The sequence below is a fragment of the Psittacula echo genome, assembly GCF_963264785.1.
Source record: "Psittacula echo genome assembly, chromosome: 6".
NCBI lineage: Eukaryota > Metazoa > Chordata > Aves > Psittaciformes > Psittacidae > Psittacula > Psittacula echo.
Window position 1 is genome coordinate 45740274 of NC_137743.1, and position 14682 is coordinate 45754955.

General features: G+C 44.9%; 1 protein-coding gene across 2 annotated transcripts in view; it reads left to right on the top strand.

Annotated features, from left to right (window-relative positions):
• The window catches only part of ASCC1 (activating signal cointegrator 1 complex subunit 1), a 38707-nt gene that overhangs the window by 7296 nt on the left and 16729 nt on the right, over positions 1-14682 (top strand). Inside the window, exons 6-9 of one of the 2 annotated variants that reach the window (XM_080620862.1) lie at positions 6042-6178; positions 8347-8484; positions 12351-12475; positions 14342-14421. In XM_080620862.1, coding sequence (XP_080476988.1) covers positions 6042-6178; positions 8347-8484; positions 12351-12475; positions 14342-14421 — 480 coding nt within the window. The remainder of the gene's footprint in view (positions 1-6041; positions 6179-8346; positions 8485-12350; positions 12476-14341; positions 14422-14682) is intronic. The other variant, XM_080620863.1, reaches the window with a different exon arrangement.

The following is a 14682-nucleotide window of genomic DNA, read 5'->3' on the forward strand; positions in this document are numbered from 1 at the left end:
CCCTTTCACAGGAAAGCCAGACCTGCCTGCTGCTTAGGGCAGTAACCTCAGTGTCATCCCCTATGCTTTGCTGGGTTCTGGCTTCCATGCTGCCTTGGTTGTCAAGCAAATCCTTTCAGTGTCACATCCCTAAAATGTGGCCTCTTTTATTCATCTTTGCAGCTAATGCTGTTGTTCATGCTCTCATCTTGTTTCTTTAATCCTATAACACACTGGCCTCACACAGGACTAGCTCTTCTCCTTGAAGAACACTTATCTTTCAGGCTTGTTCATTTGATTGCATCTCTGCAGATCTCCATTGGCCCAGACTTAGCTGATCATCTTACTTGTTCTTCAGACCCCTCCTGATCTGTCTCTGTCACATCATTTGCTTCTTCCTCACTCTTTAGTATCAGTTTGCATCCCTGAGTAGGCAGGGACATCTGCCATCCACTTTGAAACATTTGTCTTGGTGCTTTCCCCAGTGTTTCAGTTACATTCAGAAGAAGCTGCCTGGGAACATCTGCAAACCTTCACGTGTTCCTGGTCCTAGAAAGCTACAGAAACCAAGACATGGTCAGAGGAGTGCTGAGACCACTGCAGACAAGGCTAGTCATGTTGAGTTTTCCTCCTCTTCACTGACCTTCTCTCTCCTACAGTTTTTGTTCTGTGTCTGGACAGCACATGGTACTATAAGGCTCTGCTTCATGGTCAGGGATCCTGCAGCATGGATGCGCACATGGAAACGCAATTCAACTAAAGTTACTTCTGCTTTCAGTAATCTCAGGCTTGAACTGTACTTAGAACCAGCACCCAGGTGTGAATCTTCCTAATACCAGTAACAGCAGTATTTCTGAGAGTGACACTTAAGACATAGCATGCCTTTTGCACCAGCTGAATCATCAAGGTGCTTTTGGGAATCTCCCAGAATTGTGGCAGCTGAAGCTGCCCTAGCAGGACACATCTGTGTGGGTGGAGGCAGAAGGTCTGGGACTGTAGTTCCTACTCTCCCCACTGCATGAGTGCTAGGTTCCCTGACCTGGAAGGTATGTGGTTGTGTTAGCCTCCCAGGAGGGCCTGAAATGTTCCTGGTACTGCTTACATCAGCTCTAGAGTTTTAATTTTTAGTTTGAAATATAGAATTCGAACAGTAACAGGTATTTGGGGATTTGCATATTTACAGCCTAGGAATATATGGTGCTTTCTTTTTCTGCCCTTCCTTCTCCTGGTATTAGCAAAAGGGTTTGTAGATCTATTGCTGCCTGTTAGTTCAAGGAGTATCTTGCAGCCCCGTATGTCTCCCAATCACTCCACCAGCCGGTAATGCCACTCTAATACCACTTTATCTCACAGCAGGGTCTGCTGGAAAGCACATCAGTAATGAAAAACAGTAATTCACAACGGTGCCTCACAGAGCAATAAGAGAGCTTATAGATTTGTCCAAAGCAATGGGATTTCTCAGGATACTTGGAGAAATCTGAATAGGTTTCAGTGACAGAAGTGGTGTGCTTCTCTTGCAATTTACTGGTGTGAAACATTGCAGAATTAGGTAAACTTCAGTCTTTGAAGCTTGGTAATAAGGGTAAGGAAGGAAAAGGACCAGGTGTGCATGTATGAAGATTTCTTCCGGCCTTTGAGCATTTGTGAGGGACTCTATTTCTCTCTGAAGCAGTTACCGTGACAACCATTCATTTATATTTTAAATCATAGGGTTATGTTGGTGGGCATATGCTTTTAAGGTTTTTTTTTTTCATGTGTGTCGTCAAGACCTTTTATAAGATAAACCTTGGTTGAAATATGGAAAACTTCAGGTATCATTCACATGACTGTATGATCAGGGCTGCCAGGTGAGGCAACGAAGCAGGGCTGAGAGGAGGCTCTTTTGAGGCTAATTTAATACAGATATGGAGAGGTAGCTCACCTGGGCAGGCTCATTACTTGATGTGGTGCAATGGGAAGTCCAGACGATTGGGTGACTTTGGAAGTCTCCTCTCACAGTCATGTAGGTGTCAGAGTGAAGAAAACTGAAATGTCTGAATATGCAAGTGGAAAAGGGAAAAGACTTTGCAAAAATATTGTTGTGAAAAATCACAGTTGGATCTTTCAGAGCTGTGCATACGCAGCATTTGCAGTCTCAACAGGCTCAACATGTAGCACGGAGAAGAAATATTATTGCTGTAATATATGGCAACCTGTAAATATCAAACATTGCTAATGAGATAATATATCTCAGAGTGGAAGGGACTGAAAATGGGAGGGTTTTCTCAGCCTGCAGCTCTTCAGTCAGTTCTGAGGAAATGCTGTGTATCTGGCTTCATCTTTTGCTTGTGGGTCAGGGTGGGAGAGGGCATATAGCTGGCATGCAGTATCCTGCTACTAATTAAAAAACCCAAAACCATAAAGCTATCTGCAAACACTGTGTCATGGTTTAAGCCCAGCTGGTAACTCAGAACCACGCAGCCGCTCACTCACTCCCCCACTTTTCCCTCACCCTGCTCCTGGAGGGATGGGGAGGAGAATCAAAAGAATGTAACTCCCACAGGTTGAGATAAGAACAGTCCAGTAACTAAGGTATAACACAAACCCACCACTGCTACCACCAATAATAATAATAATGATAAGGGGAATAGCAAGGGGAGAGAATACAACTGCTCACCACCTGCTGATCGATACCCAGCCTGACCAGAGCAGCAATCTGGGCCTTCTGAGTAAATCCCCCCAGTTTATATACTGGGCATGACGTGCTGTGGTATGGAATACCTCTTTGGCTAGTTTGGGTCAGGTGTCCTGTCTCTGCTTCATCCCGGCTTCTTGTGCCCCTCCTCCCTGGCAGAGCATGAGACTCAGGAAGTCCTTGGTTAGAGTAAACATTACTTAGCAACAACTAAAACCATCAGTGTTATCAGCATCGTTCCTAGGCTGAAAGGCAAAAATACAGCACTGCACCAGCTACTAAGAAGGAGAAAAATGACTGCTACTGCTGAACCCAGGACACACTGGAAGCTCTTAAGACAGTAGACAAGACACAAACAGGAAGGAAAAGCTAAGATTAATACTTTGCCTTGTCTTGTAGAACCACTGAAGTGTGTTTTGGTCTATGGTTTCCCATATGGGCCTTAGATTTGGAGGAACAATGTGCTTGGGCTTTGCAAAGAAAGGTGAAGACTCCAGATGAAATGCTTGCTATCTTTCTTCTAAAGGAGGAGAGCAAAAGTAGAAGTCTAAGTAGCAGGAGGAAGTAAAAAAATTAATTTCTAAGGCTGAGTGGAAATGAGTTGTGATTTTTGGACCATGACCAGGCAGTGTCAGAGAAAAGGAGTAAGCTAAAATGGACAGTCATCGTATACAGATAGTATGTAAAGTGGGTGTTCTTCCTGTCTCTCAGTACATCCTTAGAGAGCCTAAGTTTGAACAGTAAACATTTAGAGAGAGGATAGAGTCTGTTTTATGTGTTTGTATCTGCCAGCAAGTACCCTCAAATATACTGCTTTCAGATTCCCCTGTAGAATGCAAGGATTCCCTGCTGTGACATCTCCCCTCCCCTAATCTCATGCTCTGCTTTCATTAAGGCAGGAAGCCACTGCTTGCCACCAAGCCAGTGTGACTTGTGCTATGAGGTGTGCCCACCTTCCATTGTATGGGGGAGGAAGCTGGTGAAAGAGGAGCTTGTCACCTAGAGGCACTTGGAGAGCATGTCTTAGATGCCAGTGGATCTCTGTCCATCTCTGATGCTGAATCTCACTCCTCACTCCTGCTTTTGTGGTTGTAGGTTACCTTGAAAGGGTTCCTTAAGTATTTGGAAGATGTCCATAAAGCCCCCAAATCACAACATTGACAAGATCACATCTCTTGAGCTTGTTCTTCCTGGGGGAGGATGTGATTTTTCCTTAACAATAGTTATGAAAACATATTTCTAGGCTCTGCATCTGCTGGTCAGGTTGCAGAGGACTGATACCACTGGACAGGGCAGCTTCCCATAAGGCAACACAGTGGTTGCTGATAGCATATCGTCATCTGGGATTTGAATAAGTTGGTTCAAGCTTTCTTGCATCTTGCTGAGCAGCATCCAGCCGTGAAGGGTTGCTCAGATGCCTGCAGAAACATTGCCTGTTCCAGGAAGAGCTACATCTGACGTAGCATCTCTTTTATGTGTGGGAGAAGTGGGATCTGCTAGCCTGTGAAAGAGTAAGGCTGTAAGCAGGGTTTTTAGGAGCTGTTTGAAATACTGAGAGTAAACCAAGAAGATTATCTAGGTCTTAGTCTGCTCACTGTGTACTGCTCTTCCCTGCTGATCTCCCCAGCAATGGTAGCGTGGCATGTGGAGATGACATGCCATCACTTTGTCAGCTATCAGCCCACACTCAGGTGTTGGAAAGCTCAGGGGAAAATGCTGCTTTTGGGACAGGTCGATGTTTGCAGTACAAATCATGCTGGGGCAGAAAATGAGGGTAGGACTTTTGCTTTCTGACCTGTGGACTACTTTCTCATTACTGTACCTCATCTCTGCACACTGTGGGAGTTACACTGTCTGGTTGTCCTTGGCAAGGATAAATCGAACTTTCTCCCAGTTTCTGTTACCCAAGCTATTGTTTTGAGATGGGCCAAATATTCTCTGGCTATGGATACCATTGGAGAAAAAAAGGCTGACGGAGAGGAATCGTGTCCTGTCATGCATGTTAACAGCAGGATGAATTAAAGGAAGCCGCAAGGCTTTTACCACAGAGAGGGGAAGGTGGGGAGAAGTGAGAAGGAGCTGTCCCTCCTTCCTCTGCTCCTAATGTGCCTGACAGTCTCTGCTTGTGTCATGCTGCTGCACAGTGCTGAGGTTTGCAACATCCTTTGCCACTACTAGCATGGTATGATTTGGGGTTTCAGTCAGCAGTAATTAGCAGCTGTGGAAGGCATGTACATGCTCTCCCTCTTCTGAGGACCACCATACTTTGCCAGCCTGTGACTGCTGGGGCAAGACCCAGACCTCTCTGTTGCAGGCTGGCTTGTTTCTAGTCCAGCCCATAAGCACAGCTGTAAAGAGGGATATAGATGTTGTCATTAAACATGAAAAATACCGAGCGACATGTGGGGCATTAAACTCTGATGGGCTGAGATACTGCAGTGTTTAAACATCTGAAAGGTTTTATTTCAAACCGAAGCACAACTAGAAGCTTCAAAGCTGTCCTTCTCAGTCAGTGGACTTTTTTCAGACAGAGAAGGGCTTCAGTGGCCTGGCAAGTTAGCTTCATCGGGAGTTAAAAGTGGAGTTTATTTAATGCACTGATGGGAAATGGCCACTAAGTGGAAATAATTGTTTTAATATGGGTGTGTTAATCATCCTTGAGGTATTTTTATAAATGTCCTAGAACAAAAGAGCATGTCTCTTATAGCTGAATGTAACCACTGCTCCACCTGGGAACAGTTCTTCCCCAGCAACAACACGTAGCACTTCTTATAAAGGGAATTTAAATTTAATTCATCTCAGCAAGCTATAGGGCACATGGGAACAAGAAAAATGTAATTATCAGAGCTGGTATTAGCTGTGCTTGTGTTGTGAGGTGCAACCTGTGTTTAGACAGGATTTAGAGACCATTTAGAGCTTGTCACTGCAGCTGGTTCCAGCTTTATTGCACAAAAAATGAGCTTAACTCAAGTTTTAAATCTGTGCTGACTTGTGTTGAGTTCGCTGCTGATGGCAGCTGCCACTCTGACAGCTGTGGAAGTCTCCTCTCGAAACCCCATATGAGCGAGTGCTGCTGTTCCTGGGCCCTGAGTTAGAGCCTGTCATAACGAGCTTCCAGGCTGCTGTTCAGCAGCTCTGATGAAAAGGCAGGCAGGGAGCATGTGTGTGGTGGGGGTCTGTGCTTGCCTGCCAGCCTGAGCTCACTTGCTCACAAAGCCTGTGAAATTTTGTTTCTCGTTTCAACTTTGAGCCACTACCAACCCGACCAGTGATGCAAAGATAAAAGGTTTGGTGCTAGTGGCTTGGTAACTGTTGTCTATAGTATTTATCCCTCTGATGGAGGTATGTGCGTCTATAATGAGACACCTATATATGGACTGGTTTGTAGGATCACGGGGTCAGCAGCAGCCTGTTCCAGAACCCTTCTAAGCTTCACCTGACTCTTGGGACGCTGGTACTTCTGAATGAACAAGAGATCCAGAAAGCATGTGACCTCCTACAGCAATGCAAAGAGGACTTTGTGGAGTAAGTGATAAAAAAGGCATGTCATCACCAAGTACTTGAGTGGGGGAAAAGGAGCAGGCTGTCTTTGACAAGGGACAGCAAAGAGATAAGCTGCTCAATAGCCTATCTCAACTCTAGAAGTCCAGAAAAAGGCTAAAACATTTCAAATGGGAGAAGTAGAAATCACCGAGCAGTCACAAACAGTTTAATAGCATCTTGCAGCTCAGCTCAGACCTTCAGCAGAAAACCTGCTCTTCGCATTTCTTTTTCTCACATGCTTCCCTGTTATTTTTTTCTGAGCAATTTTTGCTGTTGTCCTTTACCTGCTGCATAGGGAGGGACAAGCTGCATTACCTTTGCATCTTGCCTGCAGTGAGCTCTGGCATGATGCTTCCCTCCTGCCTAAGAGCAGATGATGAGGTGTCCTTGACGTGCATTTCTTGATGCAGGGAGCTGTGTGCAGGGAAGCCAGCATAAGCCATACGAGTAATCAGTCTGAAGCATTCAGTGCTGCTCCAGGACTGAGGCTTTCTCAAAGCCTGTTAACACTGAGCTGCCGATGTTAGGGCTTTAACTGTAAACGTAGTTGAATGACGCTCTACTTAGCTTATCTCTGTTCAGCTTAGAAATTGGAGATGGCCTGAGGGATTGGTTTATTTATTTATTTCTGCAACACCTTTGCACATAGAGCACAGATCCTTGATATTTATTTATTTATTGCCTCCATGCGTGAAGAATTAGCCATGCTGTGCCAGCTAATACCTGTGCGAATTAATGCATGGCCAAAATTCATACCTCTGCCTTTAAAATGACAGCTCCAGTTCAGGTGTTGAACAGAATTGCAAGTGTGTTTCCAGGGGAAGGCTCTGCCCACAGTACTTGGAAGACACCAGCTTCCTTGTAAGTGGGTTGAACTGAGGCAGAGAAGATCTTCATTCTCCGTTCTCTTTAGTGGAGGGGGAATCAACACTTGAATGTAACCCTTAGGTTATTTCTGCTGCCACACCCAAAGAAATATACTTTGAAAATTAATTTAGGCTCTCTTCCTCCCATATAAACCTTTATTAGCATTTATTTACTTTTCTAAATGCAGGCAGCACTATGTGAACATGGATGTGCACTCTTTGACCCTTTGTAGAATACGTGGCCTTTAGTGCTCTGGTTTTGGTGTGTAGGACAGTACACTTACGCTCTTTTCCTCACAGTACACATACTGGAAGGGGAAATCGCAATCTCCTTATTCCACCACGGAAGCTTTGCAGAAAATCTCAAAGGCGGTCTCCTGGGCAAGCTGAACAGAAGTGAGCAAGGTTAGAACAAAGTCATGCTCACGTTGTTAACTCCTGTTTATTACTTCTGCCTGTCCAGACACTCCCTGTACAGAGAGACTTCAGCATTAGAGACGTCGACACTTACTTACAGGGAGCTTTCACTGCAGTGCCCTACCTCCCTATGATGTTCTGGTGGTAAAGGCAGGGATGCAGCATGTTTGGAAGCAAGATACACTTCACAGTGTGTTTGCAGGTGTGGGAGTGCATATTATATCCTGCATGCATTTTCAGTTTAGCCTTTCTGCAAGAGTAGCTGGAGCTCTATTTACTTCCCGCATTTGTAAGTGGATCTTGAGGTGTCCTTAAAACTGCATTCTGTATTGAGTACGTTTTCCAGTGAAAATCAACAAGCTGGAAACTTTGTGTCACTATCACAATCACTGTCTTCATGGGGAAGGCAGGAGCTTCTTTGGAATGAGAACTTGTACCATTTAACTGCCGATGGGTTTTCTGAAATGTAAATGGAGATATCTGCACTAAGATGGCTTGTGAATACTGACAAGTTGACTTAATGTGTGTCTAAAACACTGAATGTATGAATTCAAGTGTTTCTACAGTATTTCTTGTGATGGTGAGACAATAGCACCTGTAGCCTTTCAAGCTTTAGAAGTTAGGGAGCCTTCTTTGTCTGTGTTGGGTTTGTTTTTTTTTTTTTTTCAGTGATTTGGAAAAGAGAAGAACACCTTCCTGGAGTTCACTGCCACATGGGGTCTATATAGCATTTAAGTCCCACTTAACCTCAGATTTGTTTAACTATAGCAAAAAATGTATTTTATATCATTCCCTTAGTAAAACCGAATAATTGGTGTGTGCATCATATTTCAAAAGCATGTGTGATGTTTTGGTTTTTAACATCAGGGATTTGCTGCATTTTAGCCAAATTGCTGGAGGCAAGCCCTTGACCGTGGAAGTGGTAGGAGTGGAGTACATGAACGATGACCCTGCCATGACAGACGTCCTTTATGCCAAAGTCCACATGAAGGATGGCTCGGACAGGTGAGTTCCTCATGCTTCTTTCTTTCATTCCTCCTTCTTGGGTTGGTAGTCAGGAAGATGAAGTCATTCTTGCTTCCTAAACCAGTTAAGGCAGTGATGTGTTTGCTCTTTAAATCAGTCACTGGTGGTGCAGCTGAAAGATGTCATTTGTTTCTGCAGCAGTCTGACAGATTGAATAATGGTGTCATGGCTCATGAGGTGATAAGATGGCCAAGGAGATATTCCTGAGATGACTTGGAAGGCAGGACAACTTGGCCTCTGCTGTTCCCAACCTGCAGTCCAGATTAATCTGGACAGCCTGGTGTATTCTGCAGCACTTAATTATTCTTAAAACCCAGTTACACCAGAAGGTCCTCAGAAAAGCACGACTTGGTTACAGAGTTGATTTTTGTATCCGTAAGCAGCCTGGAATGGACACTGGGTGTAAAATCTGTCTTCTGAGCTACTGGTGTAAAATCTTGATGCCTGATTGGTGTCAGTCACGTGTTTGTGTTGTTTGCCACTGTGGCCGATGGTTTTAGCTTTACAAACAGCCATGCCTGGGATGTGGCGGTATCTAAACAACCTTCCTCAATCTCATTTTTTACAAGTATGTCACCAGTGGCAGCACCGTCTTTTCTGCTGGTGCTCTCTGGAAGACTGGGGAAACATGAGCTGTTGTATTCTGTGCTGCCAGCTGTGAGGTGGATGAGAAAGAGGGTAGGGAAGTAGCCAAAAGAGCTTTAGCCTTCTCTCACTGAGGCTTAGCCTTGTCTTTTTTCTGGCAATGCTGCCCTTTTGTTCTTGTAGCTAGAAGACAGCAGGAGCTAGCAGAGGAGCATGGAGCAGTGCAGCTGGAGGAGGGAGGCTGTGAGGAAGCACTGGCTCAGGGGAAAAGGGACATGTTCTAGCATCTCCTTTCCCCAAGGGCTAAGGAGGCAAGAGGGGGCCCCTGCTTAAAGCTGCTCTTTGGAGTCTGTGTTAAAGTAAGAGATCGGAAGTGAGATAAGGAAGTGGGTGGGAAAATGAAAATGTAAGAATTGCTGGGAGGCAGTAGAAATTGAAATCTTTTCCTCTTCTCGGCTCTTCCACTTTGAAGTCTGTCTTGCACTGAAAGAGGTTAGATAAAACAAATGGGGCAGGTGGAGAACCAGGACAAGCTATAGAGCAGCCAAGAGACAGAAGTGCAGGGAGAAAGCAGAAGCATTCAGAAAGATGAGATAGAGGCATTCACTGAATGACCAACATGCCCTTTGGTGGATATGTTCTAGAAAGCATCCTAAGTGTCAGCTCTGAGAGCTGAGGTGTGAGCCTCTTTTCTCGTGAGTCACCATGCTCCAGGTAGTCTGAGCTGCAGTGCTTGTGAGTCTGCTTGCATGTGAAAATAAGTCTATGACCTGAGGAGCTGGTAGAGAAATCTTGTAGAGTGTAAATAGGGCCTAAAGTGGACAGTGATGTCTGCTGGTGTCTGGAGACAGCTTGAATTGTTGGCAGTAGCACTGTGGTCTTGTTTGCTTCAGATGCCAGCCATATCTGTTTTGCTGAGACTCCATGTAGCCCATAATGGATAATTAGCATCCCATAATGCTAAGAGAATATGCTGACGTGCATTAGGGGTTGCAGAGGTGCTTTTGGCAGGGGAGAGAAATGAGGTCTTTAAATCCATCTTGCCTTGAAATTGAAAACTAACCCCCCCACCCCAGCCCCAGGAAAGGCCTGATGTCTCCTCTGTCTTTCACAGAGATCTATTAGCTGAGGTTTTGACCAAATCCAGACCTGGTTTGCATGGCACCTGCAAGCTGCTAGACTTATCTTCCACAACACCATTTTTGCTTTTTGCATAGCAGTGTGCTCAGAGAGGCCAAGTGATTTTAAGTTTGTATCTTTGGCTCAGGCCTGTCCCACCCTCATCTGCAAACTAATTAATCTGGCACTTCTCCCCTAGTGTATTTCCTTAACTGTTATCAAGCATCTAGTAAGCATTTGGCTTTGCAGAGGAAAAAGATGATATTTTTCTGTTATTGGAAAGCAGTGTAAGGTTCTTCTGCTTCCTTTGGGATTCCAGCAAACAGTGTTGGACAAATGATGACTATAAAGAGGGGACAAATGGTGATCCCTCAAGAAAACAGCTTTGTTTTCTGGCCTGCTAGATAGATCATTGCTGAGCAGCTCCATGCACCTCTTGCCTGCTAAAACCTGCTATGCTTTACCTAGAGAAATGGGGAAATTAGGTAAAAAGCAAAGATTCTCAGCGGCAAGACCAATACTAGAGGAGAACAGCAGCCACATGACTTGCTGTGCTGGTTCAGACTGCTGTGGTCTGCATTTAAGAGAGGTGTGTGCCTTCCTGTCTCATGCAGGGCGTCTTGCTAGCTCTGTGTAGTTCCTGGCATGGCTGAGGGGTGGAGTTCCTTCCTGATCTTTGGATGATCTTGATCAGCTTAAGCTATAAAGCAGGAGATTTGATTTACCCTGACTTAGCTTGCATAACTGCAGACAGAATTAGGGGCTGGCAAGCCCTTCTGCACATATAATGGCTTGGACTGAGAGAAGGATCATGCTCTGATGCCTCCCACATGGCAAATAATTTCCATTATAATTCATTCTAATTTGTTTTATTTCCTTGATTAACTTTATAACATAATAAAGCACCATTTCCACTTGAGCTATTCTCTGTTAATTTGTTTTAGTATTGTCTGTAATTATATTCATTTAATCTTCGTCATTGCTAATTTTAAAAATCACTGAAAGCAAGCCAGAAAATGGTAGAAAACCATGACAATTGGTAGTTTGAGAGTCTTGGAATTGTCACATGGGGGCTGGCCTGTGAGGGGCAATACAAAACCAGTGGTGGGATAGGACTGGCTTCCAGAGCATGGCAGCCCAGGCTCTGGGGGCCAGCTTCAGAGAGGCCTCCTACTGCTGCTGAGATGCCAAAGTGGTGGGACCTGGTGGAGCAGAAAGCTGTCTAAATCCTTGGACATGATGAGAGAAGCCCAAATTCTTCTGCATAGAGTAATAACCTCTTGCCTTGTTTTGGGAGCTGCTCTTGTTCTGCTACATCCTTGCTGCTTTTGGAAAGGCTGAGGCACTGCAGAAATTTTGTTGGGGACAGCAGCAGCCTGGAAATTCCTTCAGCTCTTTAGACGTAGGACATGAGAGCACATTGCTCTGATCACCTTCATGTTCCTGGTACCTATCTTAGGGCAGGTTTGCTTGCAGATCTCTGCAGCCACTGCCACTTTCATCCCTGACCAAGGCCAGACAAGTAGATGGCAATAAATCCTGTGATTCTTCTTGCTCAGTAGCTCCAAAGCTGGAGCATTCACCACGATGTGCTGTCTGGGTTTGTGCCTTCTGTGACCACATTCTGGACTCTCCCAGAAATTAAGCCCAGTGACTGGATTGCTTATGTGGGACAGAGAATGTCCGAGCTCCAGCCCAGTGCACTGGACAGATCACAGTCCTTGGGCAGAGCGAATCCTCCAAGAGTCAAGGTGCCTAAGCCGCTCCTGGGGGTCTGCAGATTTTAGCATTTGTAAGGGTAGGTACATTGTGTTTCCTGGCAGTGGGAAGATGCTCCTTTCAAGTCCAAATAACACCTGTCACAGAGGACAAGCTCTCTGCTGTGTTGAATCTTCCCTTCTTCCTGGAATATGTGTAGCAGAAGTGATCACTGAGGAAGCTTTGCAAAGCAGCCAGAACTTTCTGCATTAGAACTGAATCCTTGATGGCTCTGTTCGCTTTCCATCAGAGACCAGCTCCCTTTCCGCATGTGTGTGCAGGCTTCATTTCACACATGCTGCCCTCCCTGGCTGAAAAGTGGAAAGCTCAAAGGTTTCTCCTTGGTTTACATGGCTCTGTTCTTCCTTTTTTTGCATTCCCAGATTGCAGGTGATTGCTGATCAACTGGTGGAGCGGTTTGTGGCCTCCGGCTTGATGCTTAAAGAGTGGGATAGGGTGAAACTGCATGCTACTGTCATGAACACTCTCTTCAGGAGAGATCCAAGTGGTGGGTATCCTTCATCCTTACTGATAAATGCATTTGAAGTAGTCCCACTGGTCAGGAAATGCTTTTGTTGGCTTTTATGTTCGCTGTTTTAATTTTGTGATTTTTGTTAATCTCAAGAATACATACAAGGCTGTGGGGAGATGTCAGTAGATAAAGCTGAGAGGAAAATGGAAAAGGAATCTGCAGAGCTGGAGAAGGCAGGCATGCTTTGAGCGTTTTCTGGATCTTCGTCATAGCTTTGAAAACCCTGTTGCCAAGTAGCCCTCATAAGATCTGGGCTAGGGAGGAATGCACTCAAGGACAATGTGAGGTTTTGGGCTCTCTGTGTCCCAGTGTTAAACTGACATTCAGTAACAAATCGATGTGCTATGCTGACTTTTAAACAAGAAAAAAATATGATCCTCTTTGGTCAAGTTAGATTGCCCATTGGTTTAGGAATGTGATTCTAATGTCCTTCTCATTAAATCAAATTCAAATGGTTATGAGGCTGAATATAAGCTATTATTGAGTGTGTAGTGTCTGCTGTCTCTGCCAAAAGATTGTCTGCTCTAGCAGTCTGTAGCATCGTTCTTATTGCGTTGCTTGATACAGCAGCCTCAGATGCATTGCGTTTGGGGAGGGGCAATATATTACAGCCCTGTTCTCCATTTGCAAACATGCATGTGCTCTGGCACTAGTGTGCAGTTTGCAAGCCTTAACAGCATTGCACTAAAGCTTTTTGTAGCTTTCTCCGGTGCAGTGGTCTCTGCAATGTCACTAGGCTATGTCAGGTATTCTCTAGTTACTGACTCTATGAGCCTCTAAATGGACAGCGGTAAGAGCAGATGGTTTATTAAACCAGTTGTGGTTTTCTGGACACCCAGCAGCCGACTTTGGGGATGACTGCTACTGAAGTCAGGTAAGCATATTCAGGTAGTGGAAACCCTGATAGATGAGATGGGGCTTAGCTCTCAAATTGAGCCCTGGAAACTGATGATGAGCCCAAAGTGCTGATGTGTCTATCTGTTAGGGGAGGCACATGGGCAGCTGCATCTGGCATTATGAGTCTATATTCTGAACAACCCCATGAGGCATGTGAAACATTCAGACACAATGGTGAGAGCATTACACAGATAGCCACAGAAGTCACTCTATATTCAATACAGGATTTGAATAGCATGCTAGATGTGAGTGGACTTCATAGTTAATGCTGGAGATGAAAAAGAAATACTGCATATATTCACTGACTGAGGCAGAGGTCCTGTGGAAAGAAAAAATCATATACTTACGGATTATATAAAAATCCAGACACGCTCTGGGGAAATGGATCTAAGACGTAGGCATTTGGCAGTTGCTATAGGCCTAGGTTGCTATTCTTAATGTCTGTGTGTGGCTGCGTGCCCACCCTGCAGAAGCACACACACCACATGTATGTGCTTCCCAGAGCAAGCAGGCAGCAGAGATTTGTAGAGGTGCTGTCCGGATTGCGCCTGGCATTCTGCTTGCATGCTCAGTCTGGTATTTGGTGCTGTTCCAGATGATGCAAGCACTCATCATGCTGACTCTCACCCTGGCAGGATGTGGGATTAAAATCAGCCAGAGAGAAGCAGATGTGTTGCACTGAGCCACCAGCCCTACAGAATCACCCTAGCAGTAGCTGTGATTTAGGGTCTTTCCTCCAGGTAACATAGGTGATCCCCACAAAGGTACCAGTTCTTGTGTATTCAGCCTTGTTCTCTTTAAAATCAAAGTGGAAGTGGTTTTTTGCACTAAGAACTGGGCAAAGATGTTAGCTGCCAGCTGACTTTGGGGGGGGGGTGTGTGAAGTACAGCACACACAATTCTCCCATCTGAAGCTCATTCTGGTGGTTGCTTTTCTCTTTACAGCTGAAGAGCGAAACAATACAATGACTGGTAAATCATCTTTCAAGGATCGGGAGTCATTTAATGGCCAAAATATCCTCAAGGTCAGTATGAAACAATTAGGGAAATCAAGCCAGCTGTGGATATAGCCAAAAGAGGTTAAAACACCTCTTCAAGACTGCTTTTGTCTCAGGCTTATGAGATCTCACTGGGGGAGAAATCCATTTAGAAAATAAACAATCCAGATCACTCCTAATTGGGAGCATTACAGTATTTAACAGGAGTGTTCTTAAAGCTGGTGAGGCTCAGATCAGGTGTATGTAACATGTTAAGTGGGTGGGTGTTTGTGTTGTCATTTACTTCAC